The sequence below is a fragment of the Octopus bimaculoides genome, chromosome 1, assembly GCF_046866305.1.
Source record: "Octopus bimaculoides isolate indiv1 chromosome 1, ASM4686630v1, whole genome shotgun sequence".
Taxonomy (NCBI): Eukaryota; Metazoa; Mollusca; class Cephalopoda; order Octopoda; family Octopodidae; genus Octopus; species Octopus bimaculoides.
This window is the reverse complement of record NC_142928.1, coordinates 33836251-33855477: the sequence shown is the minus strand read 5'-3', so window position 1 is coordinate 33855477 and position 19227 is coordinate 33836251. Positions and strand designations below refer to the sequence as shown.

Below are 19227 nucleotides of genomic sequence, written 5' to 3'. Positions count from 1 at the left end.
CACTTAATTGCTGCTTTTTACCTTTCGTTCTGACAAGTTGGAGAGCACCCTGACATTGTATACAATAAACCCATTATCATTACTATTATTATCATATTTAATCAGTCAATGTTTTCTAACTTAATACTTATATTTTTACTATTATCAGTTGTATTGTTATTCTTATGATTACTGCCATTTCCATTACTACTATTTGAAGTCAAGTACTGCAGTTGATGCTGCTATTTACTTTGGCCTTGTACTTCTGTAATGTAAACATTATCAATTTGATCAGTATCTTTATTTGTATAACTATTGTTGTCTAGCTGGAGTGGTGAAGGTAAAGTGCAACAGTGGTAGTTTGTTATCAATACCACTATGTATATATTTCTATCATCATTATTATTATGAGTAATCAATTGGCTAGCCTTTAATGAAAGGCCTATCCTTAACTAATACTTTGCCTTCCCAAAATTTTATTGTACCCCATTCTTAATTTACATTCAGTTTCATATATCTTCTTTGAAAATCCTTCCTCATCTCTCTTCTATTCTTGCTTACCCTGCAGACCATAGTCAATAGCTGACCTAGCGACATACTTTTCTAAACTCTCTCCAAATTCCATATCTTTTAATTGCCTTTATTTGTTTTTTTATCCCTACCATTCATTATGTCTCCAGTTCACTTGGCAGAATCGATAGAGTGTTGAATAAAATGCTTCTAAGTATTTCTTTCAGTCCATAATGTTCTGAGTTCAAATTCCACCAAGGTCATCTTTGCCATTCATCCTTTCCGGGTCAATGAAATAAAGTAGCTTGTTGAGTATGTTTGACCAATGTAATTGAATAACTTGATTTGATTGAGAGAGTGAGCTAGCTAATGTACAGCACAAACATTTGATCACTATAAACAAATTATTTGTGCAGATCGTTCAGCAAAATCTGAAGTCTCATATGTCGTCTTGAGAGAGTCCATCATCATCATCATTATTATTGAGTGAGAGAGCAATGCATGCCATCAAAGTGACATTGGGGTAAAATATACAAAGCCCAGTATACCCATCATGATTACACATCTGATAAGGGTACACCAGGTACAGGCATCACAACAATATGTGTGCAACATGGTGATCTCCTATCAAGATAAATAGTACATGACCTTGCAGGTGAGACCCAGTTAGAGTTTTCTTCAGGTCGAGTAGTCCATCCTGCTCAAGAGGTCCCTGAATAAGAGTTGTTTAAAGATGTTTTCAGCAGTAAATTATCCAAACCCCAAAGAATTCCTCTCAACACATAGCTATGATACTCCTCCATTACTTCTACTTGTGATTAGAGATGCACATATTGTCAGCCACTAAGGGGCGTGATCAATTGGTTAAGGTCAAACAACTGACAAGCAGATCTGTGGTATTGAGTAGAATATTTGCTGTAGCTCATCTTTTATACCAAGACAAAAACAATGTCCATGATAACACTTCCAATCAGTTAAGATGAGAAGCCATGAGAACCACTGCCTAGTACTGCATCAGGGCAATTGGACTGCAACCATGCTTGGGCACCTCTTTGAAAGGTTTAGTTGATCAAATTGATTCCAGTACAAACTCCCCCGCAGACTTTGTTTCCTCATAGCCTCCAGAAAAAGGCAACAAGCAGGCAGAACCATTACTGCACTAGAAAAAATGCTTAACAGCATTTCTTCCATCTTTATGTTCTGAGTTCAAATGCCACCAGGGTCAATTTTACTTTTCATTGTTACAGGGGTTGATAAATTAAGTACTAGTGAAACACTAGGGTTGATGTAATAGACTAGTCCCCTACTCACAAATTTCAGGCCTTGTGCCATTAGTAGAAAGGATTATTATTATTATTTTGTTGTTATTGTTTTTTTACCATTGTTTCAAAAATTATAGTCAGTACTACAACCATTTTACACATTATTTTCCATGTTTGTTATTCTATTCCTATTTTTATTCTCACTATTATTGCCTGTCTTCAGGTGGAGGTATTGTTTTCAGTTGTGTTTGTTTGTTTGTTTTTCTCTGGACAAGATATCTCAAGAACCACTGTATGGATTTGGATGAAACTTTCAGGGATATTTGGCCTCATGACTGGCACAAACTGATTACATTTTGGGATTGATTTGGTATCGGACAAGGATTCTGGATCATTTTTCCTGTTTTTTTACTTTACATGTGCAGGTAAAGTTTTCACATAGTACTCTTGTACATGCACACACATTTTCAGCATTGAACATTATCATCCCATTTCCATTATACACACATAGACACACTCAAACTCTCTTTTACACACAAATCTACTCACACTTCAAATGCCATTTATCGGCTTTTTCACTCCTTCCTTCATTATTCATCTATCCCCCCTTCCTTTCTCATTCATACAATGGTCACTGTGCCATTTATCTCCTCCACCTTCACTTCTCACTCGGGCTCTATTTTATTTATATATATATATATATATATATATATATGGGAGAATATACAAAAAATAACAACAGACGAGGACAGGTGGTGTAAATAACAAAAGTATATATTAGTATGACGCTCGGGAATACGGAAAGTCTTTGACGTTTCGAGCTACGCTCTTCAACAGAAAGAATACGGAGACAAGGAGAAAAACACGGAGAAAAAAAATTGAATAGTGTTCAGTCAACGGTCAATCATAATAATGGCCGATCATAACAATGGCTGACCGGAAGTTAGAAATTCTTATTTCAGGAGAGCTAAGAAAGGGGGAGATAACAAACGGTGATCGGGAACGAGGGGCTGTGTGTGGGAGGTAGACTGCTGGTGATCTTGACGTATGTAGTGTGAAAATGGGGGAAGGGAGAAAGGGAGAAAGTAGTTGGTCAGTTGTAGTGTGTGCTTGGTGTGATGCTAGGGTATTGGTGTGGTGTGATGTGAGGGTGTTGGGAGGTGGGGAAGGCATGGGTGGAGTGTGGGGTAGAGGTAGGGGTCTGTGGGTAGGGGTGGGTGGTGGGTGTAAGGAATTGGATGGGGTGGAGTGGGAAGGTAGAGTAGGAGTGTGTTGGGGTGTGGTGGGATGAGCTTATGAGGGGGTGTTGACGAGGAGGGAGAAGGGGAAGGTGGATGTAAGAGAGGGGGAAGATGGGTATGGGAGGGGAGAGGAAAAGAGGAGAGAGGGTGGGTATAAGAGAGGGAAGGGGGATGGAGAGAGGGGGAAGGTGGGTATGGGTGGAGAAAGAGGGGAAGGTGGGTATGGGGGGAGAAAGAGAGGAAGAGAAAGAGAGGAAGAGAAAGAGAGTGAGAGAGAGGGAAGAGGGGTATGGGGGGGAGAAAGAAAGGAAGAGAAAGAGAGTGAGAGAGAGGGGAAGAGAGTGAGAGAGTAAGGGTGAGAGAGTAAGAGAGTAAGAGTGTAGAGAGTAGGAGAGTAAGAGTGTAGAGAGTAAGAGTGAGAGAGGGGGGAGTACGAGAGAAGAGAGTGAGAGAGAGTAAGAGAGAGGAGAGAAAGAGTAGGGGTGGAGAGAAGTATGAAGAGAGGTGAAGAGACATACAAAGAAGTAGGAGTCGGAGCAGGAGGTGGGGGAGGGGAGAGATGGGTGGGAGGAGGGAGGGTGGGGGAGAGAGACAGGAGGAGGGGGTTAGATGAAGAGTGGAGGGGAGTTGAGCCCATGTGGCGCAAAGGAGCGAAGATAGAAGATTAATCCCTGTTCACGGCGCAAACGGGAGTCCGGATGGCCCCTGTGCATGGACAGTCCAAACACCGACAGGTGTTGCCGCAAGGAGTGGCGTGACACCGGGGTGTCATTGCCGACGTTGATATCTCGGAGGTGTTCCGCGAATCGGTCGGCCAGGCGGCGCCCCGTTTGTCCGATGTACAGGGATTGGCAGAGAGAGCAGGAGAGGCAATATATGATGTTGGTAGACGTGCAGGTGAAGGAGTCGGTGATGCGATAGGGTCGGTGATGGGTGCTGGTGAGGAGGGTGGTGTTGGAGAGGTAAGGGCAAGTGCGGCAGCAGGGGAAAAGGGAGGCGGGAAATGGCAGGGCGGGTTCGGGGGGAGAGAGCAGATGCACGGTCCACAGAACGTGCTCTGGCAAGGGCGGTGTGGATGGTGGTGGGTGGATATCCACGCAGGCTAAAGTGGTGAGCCATGAGTTGAGACTGAGTCTCAAAGTCATGGCTGTCGCTACAAAGTCTACACAAATATATATATATATATATATATACAAATATATATATATATACAAATATATATAAATATATATATACATATATATATACATATATGTATACACACAAATATATAAAAACACACTGCTCATTATTATATTAGGAGATTGTACATACATTTTAACACATTACAGTATACTTACATATATACATAATTCTATACATCGATCTAAAGCAACAGGATTACTAAAGGAAGACTGGAATTTAAGACCATGATACAGTATGCGTTTCATTACAATTATAATTTTTATGTTCAATTACGTTTCTCTACCAAAGTTCCTGTTGCATTTCAACCAGTGTTTCCAAAACTTTTACATGGTGACTCCCGAAGACTTATTGACATATGAGCACTCAAATCATGCAAATATTTTCCTTACCCAGACGACACACACACAGCATTACAAACACGGCCTGCACACCCAGTTGCACATTCCATGACTTCCATTGGGATCGATCAGGTACTGGACAAGGTATATGGATTATTTTTCTGTTTGAGAGCAATCAAGTTCATTTTTAGTATTCTTGTTTGTGAGGGTAGTCGATTTTATTTCAGTTATTTTCGTTTTAAAAATCATCTCCAGTTAATCATTGAGAGGATGTTGATGTAGCCTTGGCGAAGGTTTGCACTCTCTGAGTGCTTGTTTGTGTTGTTATTACAATTATCGTTATTATTTACCCAATTTCCATGGCTGTCACCTACTCTACCTTATCTCCCTTACTTATTACCCTCAACACCTTTACTTCATTATATTCATCCCTCACTCTGTCTCCATCCCTAACCAGCTCTCATTCTCCTGAACATTCCTGCAGCTTCTTATTTCTTTATTGCTCACAAGGGGCTAAACATAAAGGGGACAAACAAGGACAGACCTCGGCGGAATTTGAACTCTGAACGTAACGGCAGACGAAATACCGCTAAACATTTCGCCCGGCATGCTAATGTTTCTGCCAGCTCACAGCCTTGCAGCTTCTACCCTCTACTCTCAGCCTAAGGTGTTGCACAATGGGACTGAACCGGAACCCTAGTCCACATGGGTGGGAAGCAGGCTTCTTACCCACACAACCATGCTTGGGCCTACTGTCAACAATTGTGCAAGCTTATCTACATGTAGGAGCGAGTTTCAAACAGTTGAATTATTTTATTAATTTCATAATATTAATTAAGAAATACAATAATTAAAAATTACATTAAAACACTATGATTGACCAATTATTGGTGACACACACAAAAACAAATGACATTTGATAATGACACATATATGTGTCATTATCAAGTGGACTTGATAGAGGGAAGCTGAAAAAAATCCCTAGTATTCAGCTGCTTTGCACACATTGTTTTGAGTTCAGTCCCACTGCATGGCACATTGGACAAGTGTCTTCCACTGTAGATCTTGGTCAACCAATGCCTTGTGAGTGGATTTGGAAGAAGCAAACTATGTGGTTGTTAATCTTATACATGTGTGTGTGTTAACCTTCCCCTCCTACTTGACAACTGATATTGGTTTGTTTACATCCCTATAACTTAGCAGTTTGGCAAAAGAGACCAGCAGGTCAATTTGTTTGACTAAACCCTGCAAGTTGGTGCCCCAGCATGGCCTCAGTTCTCTGAAACAAATAAAAGAGAAGCAATAAAAGAACAGACTTACCGTATTGAATAAGATTTTGGATGTCTTTTGTCTGACAACTGTCTGGAAAGCATGCACCCATATGGAGACCGCCTATTGATCCGCCAACCAACTGAAAATTCAAAAAGAAAGAAGGAAAATAGAATTAGCAAAGACATATCTCTTGTCTTTTACTCCTCTCTTACTCTTTTACTGGTTCCAGTCACTGAGTTGTAGTATAACCATAAAAAAAATAACAATGTGGTATAAATGTGATTAATATAAATCTGGTAACCAAGGTGGCTAGCTGGCAGAATTCTTACTGTATTGAGAAAATTGCTTAGCAACATTTTTTTTTTTTTTTACTTTACATTCTGAGTTCAAATTCCTCCAGGGTCAACTTTGCCCATCATCCTTTTGAGGTCGATAAAATAAGTACCAGTTGAATACTAGGGTCAATGTAATTGACTTACTCCCTTGCCTGAAATTGTTGGCCTTGTGCCAAAATTTGAAATCAATATGAATATGGTAACTAGTTGGTATATATGTCTATATGCTTACATATGTATGTATATGATTGTATATACATGTATATGTATACTTATCTTAGTGCATCATATATGTGTCATTATCATTGTTATATTCATCATCATTCAATATTAACTTTTCTAACTAAAACCTTGTAAGTGGACTTGATAGAGGGAAGCTGAAAAAAATCCCTTCGTATATATATATATATATAACTACACTCTCTGAGTGGTTGGCGTTAGGAAGGGCATCCAGCTGTAGAAACTCTGCCAAATTTAGATTGGAGCCTGGTGTTGCCATCCGGTTTCACCAGTCCTCAGTCAAATCGTCCAACCCATGCTAGCATGGAAGGCGGACGTTAAACGATGATGATGATGATGATGATGATATATATATATATATATTCTTTCCTTTCCCGAGCGTCTAGTAACACAATCTGTATCACATCCTCACGTTGTTGTTTTTTGTTGTTGTTGTTTTTGTCTTTTTCGTTTTTTGAACCTATATATATATATATATATATATATATATATAGGAGAATATACGAAAAAAAAAATATATATATATATACATGTGTGTGTGTGTGTGTGTTTGTGTCTTTGTTTGTCTTTAACCAATGCTTGACAACAGGCATTGATGTGTTTATGTTCCTGTAACTTAGCAATTTGGTATGAGAGACCAAAAGAATAAGCATCATGCTTTGAAAAAAATTCTTGGGTAGATTCATTAGACTAAAAATTATTGAAGGTGGTGCTCCAGTACGGCCACAATCTACTGATTGAAACAAGTAGAAGACAAAAATAAAATGTGTACTCTTCAGTATTGAGTAACTGCATAAGATATACTAGAAAGCAATAAAACAAACACCAGCACTTTAAGAGAAACAGAAGCTGACAATGTGTCTGCTGGCCTAACATGGCTGAAAGGCAAGCAAATATTTTTGTTGCTTGCCTTTCGGCCATGTTAAGTTGTCAACCAAAAAAGGAAAGGAAAGCAAATTTTTTACTGCTTGCTTTATTTACTTTCTCTTTCTTTCTCTTTTTGACACTCTTTCTCAAAAATTATAGAATACAAAGAAAATAACATCACTGCTCTTACTATGACTGAAAGCAGGTAGTAAAAAATTTGCTTCCTTTTCCTTTTCTTTCTATTGACCAATTTATACTAAAAAAATGTAGGAAAGTGAAATAAAAGTAAATATGCCTACAATGAATCTAGTGAAAATTCTCAATGATCAATTATATATTACACAAAAATGATTTATTGTAGAAAAATAATTAGGCAAGCAGTGCATGCATTGCATACAGAGACCCTTCGCCCCCTGATATATATAAATATATATATATATATATATATATGAGAGAAAAGCTGAACATTAGAAGCATCAGTTGTGGCGTGCAAGAGAGACGATTGCGCTGGTATGGACATGTGGTGAGAATGGAGGAGGATAGCTGCGTGAAAAAGTGCCACACCCTAACAGTTGAGGGAACCCGTGGAAGAGGTAGGCCCAGGAAGACCTGGGCTGAGGTGGTGAGGCAAGACCTTCGTACATTGGGCCTCACCGAGGCGATGACTACGGACCGAGACCTTTGGAAATGGGCTGTGCGTGAGAAGACCCGGCAAGCCAAGTAAGATCGTTGCCAGTGCCCCTGGACTGGTTCTTGTGCGGTTGGCACATGAGATGCACCATTTTGAGCGTGGCCGTTGCCAGTACCGCCTGACTGGCTCCTGTAGGATTTTCGAGCGAGATCGTTGCCAGTGCCCCTGGACTGGCTTGTGCGGGTGGCACATAAAAGACACCATTTCGAGCGTGGCCGTTTTCGTGCGGGTGACACGTAAAAGCACCCACTACACTCTCTGAGTGGTTGGCGTTAGGAAGGGCATCCAGCTGTAGAAACTCTGCCAAATCAGACTGGAGCCTGGTGTTGCCATCCGGTTTCACCAGTCCTCAGTCAAATCGTCCAACCCATGCTAGCATGGAAAGCGGACGTTAAACGATGATGATGATGATATATATATATAATCATCATCATCATCATTGTTTAATGTCCACTTTCCATGCTAGCATGGGTTGGACAATATGACTGAGGACTGGTGAACCAGGTGGCTAGACCAGGCTCCAATCTGATTTGGTGGTCTCTACAGCTGGATGCCCTTCCTAACGCCAACCACTCCGAGAGTGTAGTGGGTGCTTTTATTATATATATATATATATATATATATATATATATTATACAAGAATAAGGGCAAGGAATCGTCAATTAGTAATAGAATTAATAATTAACAATTTTGCCAAGTAGTTCAGTATGAAAAAAACCTTTATCGGTAAAATCATTTATCATCGTAAATATACAGGGATTAGCATTGAGTTGCTTCTCCAACATACTGAAAATTTAGAAATAGCAGTCAAAAAACTACTGATTCTAAACTACAAATTTTTCTCTAAATGGATGGCGATATTTATATATATATATATATATATATATATATATATATATATGCACCTTTTGAGCGTGGCCGTTGCCAGTACCGCCTGACTGGCTCCCGTAGGATTTTCGAGTGAGATCGTTGCCAGTGCCCCTGGACTGGCTTGTGCGGGTGGCACATAAAAGACACCATTTCGAGCATGGCCGTTTTCGTGCGGGTGACACGTAAAAGCACCCACTACACTCTCTGAGTGGTTGGCGTTAGGAAGGGCATCCAGCTGTAGAAACTCTGCCAAATTAGATTGGAGCCTGGTGTTGCCATCCGGTTTCACCAGTCCTCAGTCAAATCGTCCAACCCATGCTAGCATGGAAAGCGGACGTTAAACGATGATGATGATGATGATATATATACTTCTAATATAAGGATAAAATTTTATTAAAAATTAGAAAAATACCTTTTAAATACCAGCATGTGAAAAATACCTTTTAAAGGGAAAATTATAAATACAATTATAAATAAGGGCAAAAACAAAAAATTTTTTTTGCCAATATGCTGAAAAATAGATGCTAAATTGTCTAACCACAAAATATTTTTACTCTATTTATAATTATTTTTATATATATATAAGTTGGCACGTTAAAAGACATTCGAGCGAGATCGTTGCCAGTGCCACTGGACTGGCTCCTGTGCAGGTGGCATGTAAAATACACCGTTTTGAGCATGGCTGTTGCCAGTACCACCTGACTGGCCTTCGTGCTGGTGGCACGTAAAAGCACCCACTACACTCTCGGAGTGGTTGGCATTAGGAAGAGCATCCAGCTGTAGAAACTCTGCCAAATCAGATTGGAGCCTGGTGTAGCCATCTGGTTCACCAGTCCTCAGTCAAATCGTCCAACCCATGCTAGCATGGAAAGCGGACGTTAAACAATGATGATGATACACACACACACACACACACACACACACAGATATGCATATGTATGATGGGCTTCTTTCAGTTTCCATCAGTCAAATCCACTCAAAAGGCTTTGGCCAGGGAGAGGCTATAGTAGAAGACATTTGCCCAAGGTGCCATGGTGTGAGACTGTACCAAAGAGTGTATTGTTGGGAAGCAAACTTCTTAAGCCACATAGCTTTGCTTATGATTATGTATGCATGAAAATACATTTTTCTTTGAGTGCTTCTTAAAAGAGTTCAAGCCAATCACTAACAAAGCAACAAGACTGCACTCTGCTTGCAATCACAGATCTTTGGCTGATCTGAGGTTTTAGCAAAAGACATACAAACATATGTATATATATATATATATATATATATATATATATATACACACACCTTTTCTATATCCTTGCAGGTGAGCAGTGCTATCCCTGCAAACAATTACTCAGTTACCTGAGGTGCTGCTGAACCAATCCGTCACTGTAATTTGGGAAAGAAGTGATCCATATTCCAAGCCACCCATGTGTAAGTTTGTCATCATATATTTCCAGCAAGATAAACCTCTATGTTCCACTATTCCTATTGCTGCAGAATTTTGTGTTTTTCTAGAGTTGTTTCCTAAGGAATTCCTAGGTGTGAAATTCATTACAGTAAGTAAACCATTGACAGAACACCACTCACATTTTAGAAAGCGCCTCTTTCTTCCAGGTGGCTCAGCATTGCCTGGGACAATAAGCTGAGCAAGTTTCAGTGTTCACATTAAGAATATCCTTCTCCTAGAGAGATGTTTCTACATATTTGAATGGTCCTGCAGTGGACTCATTCATCAACACGAGATTTTCTGTGCCCACACAATTTCTGTATAATCATAGATCTGATGTTGGGTTCATCCATTCTTTTGACAAATATTGTCTTTTGATTTATTGGGTTTCTAGCAACCCACCCTCCCCAGACAAGCCTAGATAAGAACCAGTTTAGTTGACAACCTGAACATGCAGCAGATTGTACCAGACTGCATGTCAGCTGTAATGCATGCATGTGAATAACCTGATATGCATAGATGCACACACACACACACACACACACACGAAGATAAACTTATAACACAAATTCCACAAGATTACATAAGTGAACTTATGAACTGGCCTTTTGGTGTTGATTACTTAAGTATAATACTTATCATCACGTACCATTTCTCTTTCTCATATATATATATATATATACATATATATATATATATATATATATATATATATATATATATATATATATATATGCACCATTTTTCTTTATTTTGGGGTACAAAACTCATAAATGTGCAATACACTCTTATCTAAGAAGTGTGAATAACTTGTTTTTCTTGTTGTACAAAACAATATACTTGTATCTTAGATGTAGCATCTGATATATATTTAGTCATATATATGACCGACAAACAAAAGAAAACAAACTAAAAGCAAACATATAAATACACACACACACACACACACATTATTAGAAAGTTATATAATACGATAAATGACAGGTGATAAGTTAACCTATTAATGGTCAATGTTCCATTTTGGGGATAAAGATTTTAAATCTAATATAAATAAGACTTTATACTCTTTTATGTCTCTTTTGTTATATACTTCATATTTACAGTATTCTTCAAGTATACAACTAAAATATACAATATAACAGAAGAAATATAATCAAAGTGCCTTTGGTAGTTAAGAAAATGTGAAAAACTTATAAATATTCATAACTGAATTATGGCTTTTAATGGGTTAAGGAACCTAGAAGTAAGAAAAATATAGTATCCTTCGAGTCAAGCTTTTGTTTTAGCTATCTGATATAATCTTTTGCCGCTGCTCTTTTCCTATTATTTTCAGGTTTGTTTTTCACTTATTACATCCAAATCAGCCTTTTAGCTTTTATTGCTTTATTTACTAAATTATTGCATCACTTAAGTCACTTTCCATTTGTTGGAACCTTGCACCAACTACATATCTGGTCTGTGGTTCATTGTAGGTCATCTTAATAATTTGTTACATCTTCCTTCACCAAATAGTTTGTATTTTTTTGAGTCTGTTAATCTCTTATCCTCTCCCTATTGTTGGGGAGATACAAGTTCTGTATTTTCACAGTCTTCTTTCCAGACTTTCTAAATGTTTTGGAGATGAGTAATAACTGGTTTCTAAGTTACAAAGAGAGAGTACAACTTGGACTACATTTCCATCATCATCATCATCATCATTTCAAGTCCTTTTATCATGCTGGATGGTTTGACAGGAGCTGGTAAACTTGGGAGCTGCATCAGGCTCTAATTGTCTGTTTTAGCATGATTTCTATGGCTGGATGCCCTTCCAGATGCCAACTACTTTACAGGATGCTTTTACATGGCCCCAGCATGGATGTTTTTTATGCGGTACCCAACAAAATAAAACATGTGCAGATGCAGTATGACAACCAAACATAATCTCAAAATATCAAAGACCTAAACTGAAATCTGGCCATTTTAAAATAAACAAACATTAGAAATGGAAAAGGCACATCCTAAAATTATAACACAAGAATTCAATTTCTCTAACAAACTAGATCTCTTGAAAACTACAAGGAACAATCCTATAGCATTAATCATTAGAATCCTAGAAAGAATATAAATAGGGGATAGGAAATCCAAATTAAAACTTCATACAGGAATGATCAGAGTAGTATTTACTTTGAACAAAATACCAATGTTTACTATAAAACATGGGATCATCATCATCATCATCATCATTTAATGTCCGCTTTCCATGCTAGCATGGGTTGGACAATTTCACTGAGGACTGGTGAAACCAGATGGCTACACCAGGCTCCAATCTGATTTGGCAGAGTTTCTACAGCTGGATGCCCTTTCTAATGCCAACCACTCTGAGAGTGTAGTGGGTGCTTTTACGTGCCACCGGCACGAAGGCCAGTCAAGCGGTACTGCCAACAGCCATTCTCAAAATGGTGTATTTTACCTGCCATCTGCGCAGGAGCCAGTCCAGCGGCACTGGCAATGATCTCTCTTGAATGTCTTTTCACGTGCCACTGGCACAAGTGCCAGGAAAGTGACGCTGGTAACAATCATGCTCAAATGGTGCTATTTACGTGCCACTGGCACATAAGCCAGACAGCTTAAATTTGATAAATGTACTCAAAATAGAAGAACAATATTGAATATTAAAGATGAACAAAACAACGCATGTTTCTTAGATTGAACCCAGAAGTACTAGAACTCAAGATGGCCACTGAACAGGAGAAACCAAGTATCATTAATCTATTTAAGAAAATATTAAACAATGTACAGGTGAACACATTGAGTAAGGGGATGAAATTTACACACACACACACACATACATATATGCATATGTGTGTGTGGGTGAGTGATGTGTATATCTGTGTATCAGGCACATGCCATCTATAATTACTCAGGGTAAGCAGTTCGTAACCTTAATGTAGTAAAACACACAAAAGTAAGTGAAACACAGGCTCGCGACTGAGTTGTAGACAGATTTACATCTACCTTTATAGCATGTAAAGAAAGCATTGTTGTAGGAATGTATGCAGCACGTGTACTACAGTAGTATTATGCATAGCTTAGATACTGAGATTGAAAAGCAGAGATGAATTATGCCTACCTAATATGCAAAAAAATAAAATATTTTGCATTTTATGCATAATAATCAGACTAACCTTCATAGTTTTATTGAATTAGGTGCATATTTTACCTCAAAAGCTAAATGTTGCTATTGATCAATTTTATTCAAGGTAGGCACTGCCTACCTTGCCTACCTAGATGGCGTTCCTGCTGTGTATGTATGTATGTGTGTATATATATTATAAATTTCATATTGGTTGGACATAAGCGTTCCCCTAACAGCTTATTCAATCAAAGGCTGGTTGAATAAGTCGCTATGTGAAACATTTAAGTCTAGTCAACATGAATCTTATTATAAATCTGATTCCACTTTCAGTTTTGAGTTACATATTACCTTACATGAGAACACCGAAGGGTTTGAAACAGGAAGGACATCCACCTGTAGAAAAATCTATCTCAACATATTCTGTCTGGTTCACATAAACATAGGAAAGTAGACATTAAAATTACAATGATACACATACACTGACACACATGCACACTGACACATGCACACTGTCACACACACTGACGCACACACACACACGCTTACATACACATACACATGTGTATGTGTGTCTGCTGTTTTTTAATTTGTAAATTAAATTAGATTGCATGAATAAACTAATTTTGTTGAATTGGCCTTTTGGTCTGTTGGTTTTGGGTTTGTTAGTATTTGAGAGTAATACTTATCATCATATATCATTTTCATTATCTTTCTACATATCTTTCTCCTCTTCTTCATTATCATTTTAAAACTGCACAGTGTTTTCAGGTGTGTGTGTGTGTGTGTGTGTGTGTGTGTGTGTGTGTGTGTGTGTAGTATGAAGTTCAACAAGTAACACTTGATCATTTAAGATAGTAAGGAAATTATTAAAATAATACAGCAAAAAAGCCTTTAGAAATACAGCTATCCTGGGTTTCCTGGCTGAAATATTAATTTATTTTGCTATTTGTCAAGCTGGTATAAACAAGAAAGTTTAGTAACTGCGTTCGAAATAACTGAGGTTTGATTTTGCACGTACATTTAGAAAAAGACCAGAGAGCAATCTAGAGGTGAAATATAAGCAGTGTTTTACAATCTACAGGAAATATAAGCAATGTTTTACAAGAATAAAAGATTACATAAACCAACACTAGAATGGGTTATGGTGCGTTTGGTGGATAATCCTTAATTACTGTTATGATGTATTTTGTAAAATATGGACATGAAAAAATCTCACTCCTGGTATTTATACAGTCACTGGAGGTTCTTAAGTCTTTTGAAAGATAGTTTGTTGAGCAAGCATATGGAACATCTTTTTGGTTTGTTAATATAAAGTTTGGTCATAGAAAGGATCCTATATTTAATGTCGTAGTTGACATTTTCATCCTGAAGCCTGCAGACTAATGTTGAATGGGTTGTTGCAGGTATTTTAATGGGGGTGTCTAAAGGAAGAAGAATGTTTGTTGTGTCTGGATTTAAATTTTCATTTCGTGGACCCTATACGATGTCTGATTTTTGTCCAGCCATTGTCATAGTTTGTCAATACCTGTACTTTATGACTTTAACATTTAGATCAGCAAGAAGTGGCATGGATCTGAGCATGTCATTAGGCCATATTGGATCAAATAAAGGGATCAATGAAAATGGGGAACGTCTGATACTGTTCTGCAACATAAACAGCTTCTATATCAGCTTCCCTATTCTGTGCATAAAATGATCCCTAAGAAAACATAGTGATTGTCTGATGGGGACACCAAAGGTAAAATAGATTGTTTGTATCAATGCTCATTGGAAGACCATCTTTTAAGATTCCCAAATCTGACTGAGGCTCTGATGTTAGATTAGAACATCACCTGGGGAAAATAACATTGAAACCTTGACCAAAATGGCAGAAAAAGATCCAAGAATTTGACATAGAGGAGTTGAATGACATCACAACAGGTCACAACCAGTTACAGCTGAAGAACAGATTTCAGCCACTGTCAGACCTTAAGAGTGTTGAAGAACAGTGGACTATGTTCAAAATAGCAGTAACAAAAGGTTCTGAATGTACTATCAGCTACAGAAGATCATGAAAGGAACATGGGGTAGGGGAAGGTTTGGATTATAGAATTTAACTAATGAATGTAGGACTGAAGAATAAAAGATATTGTCAAAAATGACACGAAAACACTGTACTGCATTGTCAGGGAGCTAATAGGTCCAAAAAATAACAAATGTGTACCAGTCAAGAAAAAAATTGGCAAACTCCTGCAAACAGGGAAAGAACAAATTTAGCAGATGGTGGGAGAACTTTCAAACTTTCAAGAAACCTTGAACCAGTCAGATCCTGTCATACTCTTAGGTCAGCTTAGAAGAACCAGTTGAGTTCTTATTAAGAACTGGTGTGCTCGCAGAAGAGGAAATAAAATAAGCACTTGGGAAACTGAAAAGCAACAAAGCTGCTGGATACTGCAATATTTCAACTGAATTCTTAAAGCAGAAAAATGTAAGTAATAACAGCATTAAAAAATCTGCTCAAAAGATACTGGCAACAGCAGTAAATTCTTGTATGTTTTAGTGCAGTGCTACTCAAAGTGGTGGTCCATGGACCGATGCCAGTTTGTGAGCCATCAGCTGCCAGTACGTGGCAAGTTTTCAGAAAAAAAAAGAAACAATAGCATAATTTCACCTTATGCACTGCAGTAAACAACTTATCAGCTTATGTAATATTGTATTATTTGTTTACAAATATAAGATTAAAAAAATGTCAACTTTTATTATATTCATTATATATATTACAGAGATGTACTTGCATAGCAAGTGACTTTATCTGAGATCATGTGCTGAAACAAAAACAATTGCAGCATAGAAGGTGTTTATAAGCCATTTATAAACACACAAAAACCATTAGATTTACAACAAGTTTAATTTGTCAAAATATTTTTGTTGCTTTGAAACTGCAACCTGTTCACTGACATGGTATAGATTAATATTACTAAGAAATATCACCAGTCCCTGGAACATTGGTAAAAAAAAACTACTAGTATGCCACATTAGATAGTTTGAGAAGTATTGTTCTAGTAGACTGTAAAAAATAGTGAAGAGTTGCTCTGAAGCAGGAGAGTTTTGTGCATAGTGTTCTGAACAGGATTTGACTGGACACTGATGCAACACTGCTAGAAGAACAAGGAGTTTATTCCAAGCACTCTTGTATGAAGCAAATCATCATGCTGAAAAACATCATAGAACAATCGTCCCAGTCAGTCAACTGCTAAATCATTATGGAATATTTCTCAAATGAGCAGTATTCTCAACATCATCAAGAATCTCGGTTGATGAGTCAGAACAGACACTGGTCCATACTGACAACTTTAGCATTGTTACTGACAACAGTCAAGGGTGCACCCTCTTGCTCCTTCTTTTTCTGCTTCAAGAAGAAAGGAACCAGTTGGAGGGGGACTGTGGTGGAAGCAAATGGAAAGCTTTTGTGACCTGGAATTTGTTGATGGCATTGCATTTCTAGCAGGAACAAGAAGTGGGCTCTCAGAACTAACTTCCAAGGACAAAATAAGTAGGAAAGATTGAGCTCAGAAATAGTTACAGAAAGATTAAGGTGAGACTGATTAATGCCACAACCCAACGCTCAGTCGTACATATATATTGGGTCATCCCATAAATATTGCGATTTTTTTATACTTCTTTTATTTTTCAAAATTAAGATAAACAAAATTCTTTTTAAATCTAAAATATACTCTCCTTCATATTCTACAATGTTCTTCCATCTATCTGGTAGACTTACAAGGCCCATATTCCAAAATCCATTTGTCTGTGACAAAATATACTCCTCCAGTACTGTTCTGACCTTGTCTACAGAATTCATATTTTTTCCATCCAAATGATTTTGAAGACTGCAGAATAAATGATAACCAGATAGGGCAATGTCCAGCAAATATGGTGGGTGGGGCATCATTTCCCATTCAAACTGCTCCAGCCTTTGGAATGTCATCCTTGCTTCATGTGACTGAGCATTATCCTGATGGAAGAACACCTTTTGTCTTGAAACCAAAGATGGTTGTTTTGCTTCTAGCACTGACTTGGATGACTGGTTCAATGACCAAATCCAAGCTTCTCTGCTAGTTCTTCAACAGTTATGATATGATTTTGTTCCACCAGAGTTTGCAGGACGTCCTCATCAAACTCTACAAGTCTTCCACGATGAGGATCATCTTCTAGGATGTAGTTTCTGGCTCAGAATTTCTGGAACCACTGTTGACACTGGCTCACGCTTATTGTCCGATCCCCGTATACTGCATTAATATTCCTTGCACTTTCCATTGTGTTGTTGCCTTTATTGAACTCATAAAGCAAAATATGCTCAATATGCTCCTTTGTCACTTCCATTATAGCTTTGAAAAAATAACTGTTAAAATCAAACTGCACTCTTCAAAACTTGCACTAAGAATAAGGACAAAGCAAAATTACTACCTGCTTTTATAGCAAGTTGATACAGGTAGTTTATCCCGTCCCCTTCCAACTTTTAGTTCATGCTATTGAAAAAACTGCATTATTTATGGAATGACCCAATACATCATCATCATCATCATCATTTTAGTGTCTACCTTCCATGCTTATATGGGCCAGACAGAGCTTATTGAAGCATCCTGTTGCTAATACTCAGCTGTTTCAGAGGTGAGAACACCTTGGAAACAGGCAAGGTAATATTTCTCCATACCCAGACTTATTTCCACAGAATATTGGAAATTAATGACACTGCTTGTTATAACTATCATGCGATGTCAAGACAAGGAAACATAAGCATACACTTTCAAGTGTTGGGCCTCATGGAGGCGAAGTGGCTGAGTTCCTTTGGAACGTTGGGCCTCACAGAGACAGGGTGCCTGAGTTCCTTTCAAGTGTTGGGCCTCACAGTGGCAGAGTGGCCAAGTTCCTTTCGAGTGTTGGGCCTTTGGCATTGTATCATGCTTGAGAAGAAGACGCATCAAGGCGAGCAAAATCGCAGTTGTGGCAGATACCGGTGTCATGTAAAAGCACCCATTACACTCTCAGAGTGGTTGGCATTAGGAAGGGCATCCAGTCGTAGGAAACCATGCCAAATCAGACTGGAGCCTAGTGCAGCCTTCCAGTGTGCCAGTCCAGTCAAACCATCCAACCCATGCCAGCATGGACAATGGACATTAAATGATGATGATGATGACACCTCACCACACACACACACACACACACACACACACATACATATATATATACAACAAGCTTTTTTCAGTTTCCTTCTATCAAATCTAACAAGGCTTAGGCCAACCCAGGGCCATATTAAGAGATACTCACCCAAAATACCATCCAGTGAAACTGAACCTAGAGCTATGTTAAATTCACAGTCATGATGCCAAGGTACTTGACTGGCACTCCATAGGTTATGACAACAGGTGTTCCAGTTGATCCAAACAACTGAGCAGCCTGCTTGTAAAATCTAGGAAGGGCATCCAGCTGTAGAAACTCTGCCAAATCAGACTGGAGCCTGGTGTTGCCATCCGGTTTCACCAGTCCTCAGTCAAATCGTCCAACCCATGCTAGCATGGAAAGCGGACGTTAAACGATGATGATGATGATGATGAAGTGGCTGAGCACTCAACAGACATGCCTATCCTTAATGTAGTTCTCAGGGAGGCTCAACATGACACAGAATGTGACAAGACTTAACCTTTGAATTACAGATACGACTCATTTTTACCAGCTGAGTGAACTGGAGTAATGTGAAATAAAATGTCTTACTCAAGGATACAACATGCTGCTGGGAATGGAACTCACAATGTTGTTATTGTGAGCTGAATACTCTAACTGCTTGGCCACATGCCTTCATGTCAGGATACTTGTTTGTGACATCAATATGAAAATCAGCAGAAAA

General features: G+C 38.4%; 2 protein-coding genes across 6 annotated transcripts in view; one reads left to right on the top strand and one right to left on the bottom strand.

The window, feature by feature from the left end:
* Positions 1-19227, top strand: part of LOC106878029 (solute carrier family 66 member 2) — a 288127-nt gene that overhangs the window by 223199 nt on the left and 45701 nt on the right. The window lies entirely within an intron of this gene.
* LOC106878028 (nose resistant to fluoxetine protein 6) overlaps positions 1-19227 on the bottom strand; it is a 79877-nt gene that overhangs the window by 44580 nt on the left and 16070 nt on the right. For all 5 annotated transcript variants that reach the window (XM_089350019.1, XM_089350017.1, XM_052965956.2 and 2 more), the window contains one exon: positions 5836-5926. In XM_089350019.1, coding sequence (XP_089206145.1) covers positions 5836-5926 — 91 coding nt within the window. The remainder of the gene's footprint in view (positions 1-5835; positions 5927-19227) is intronic.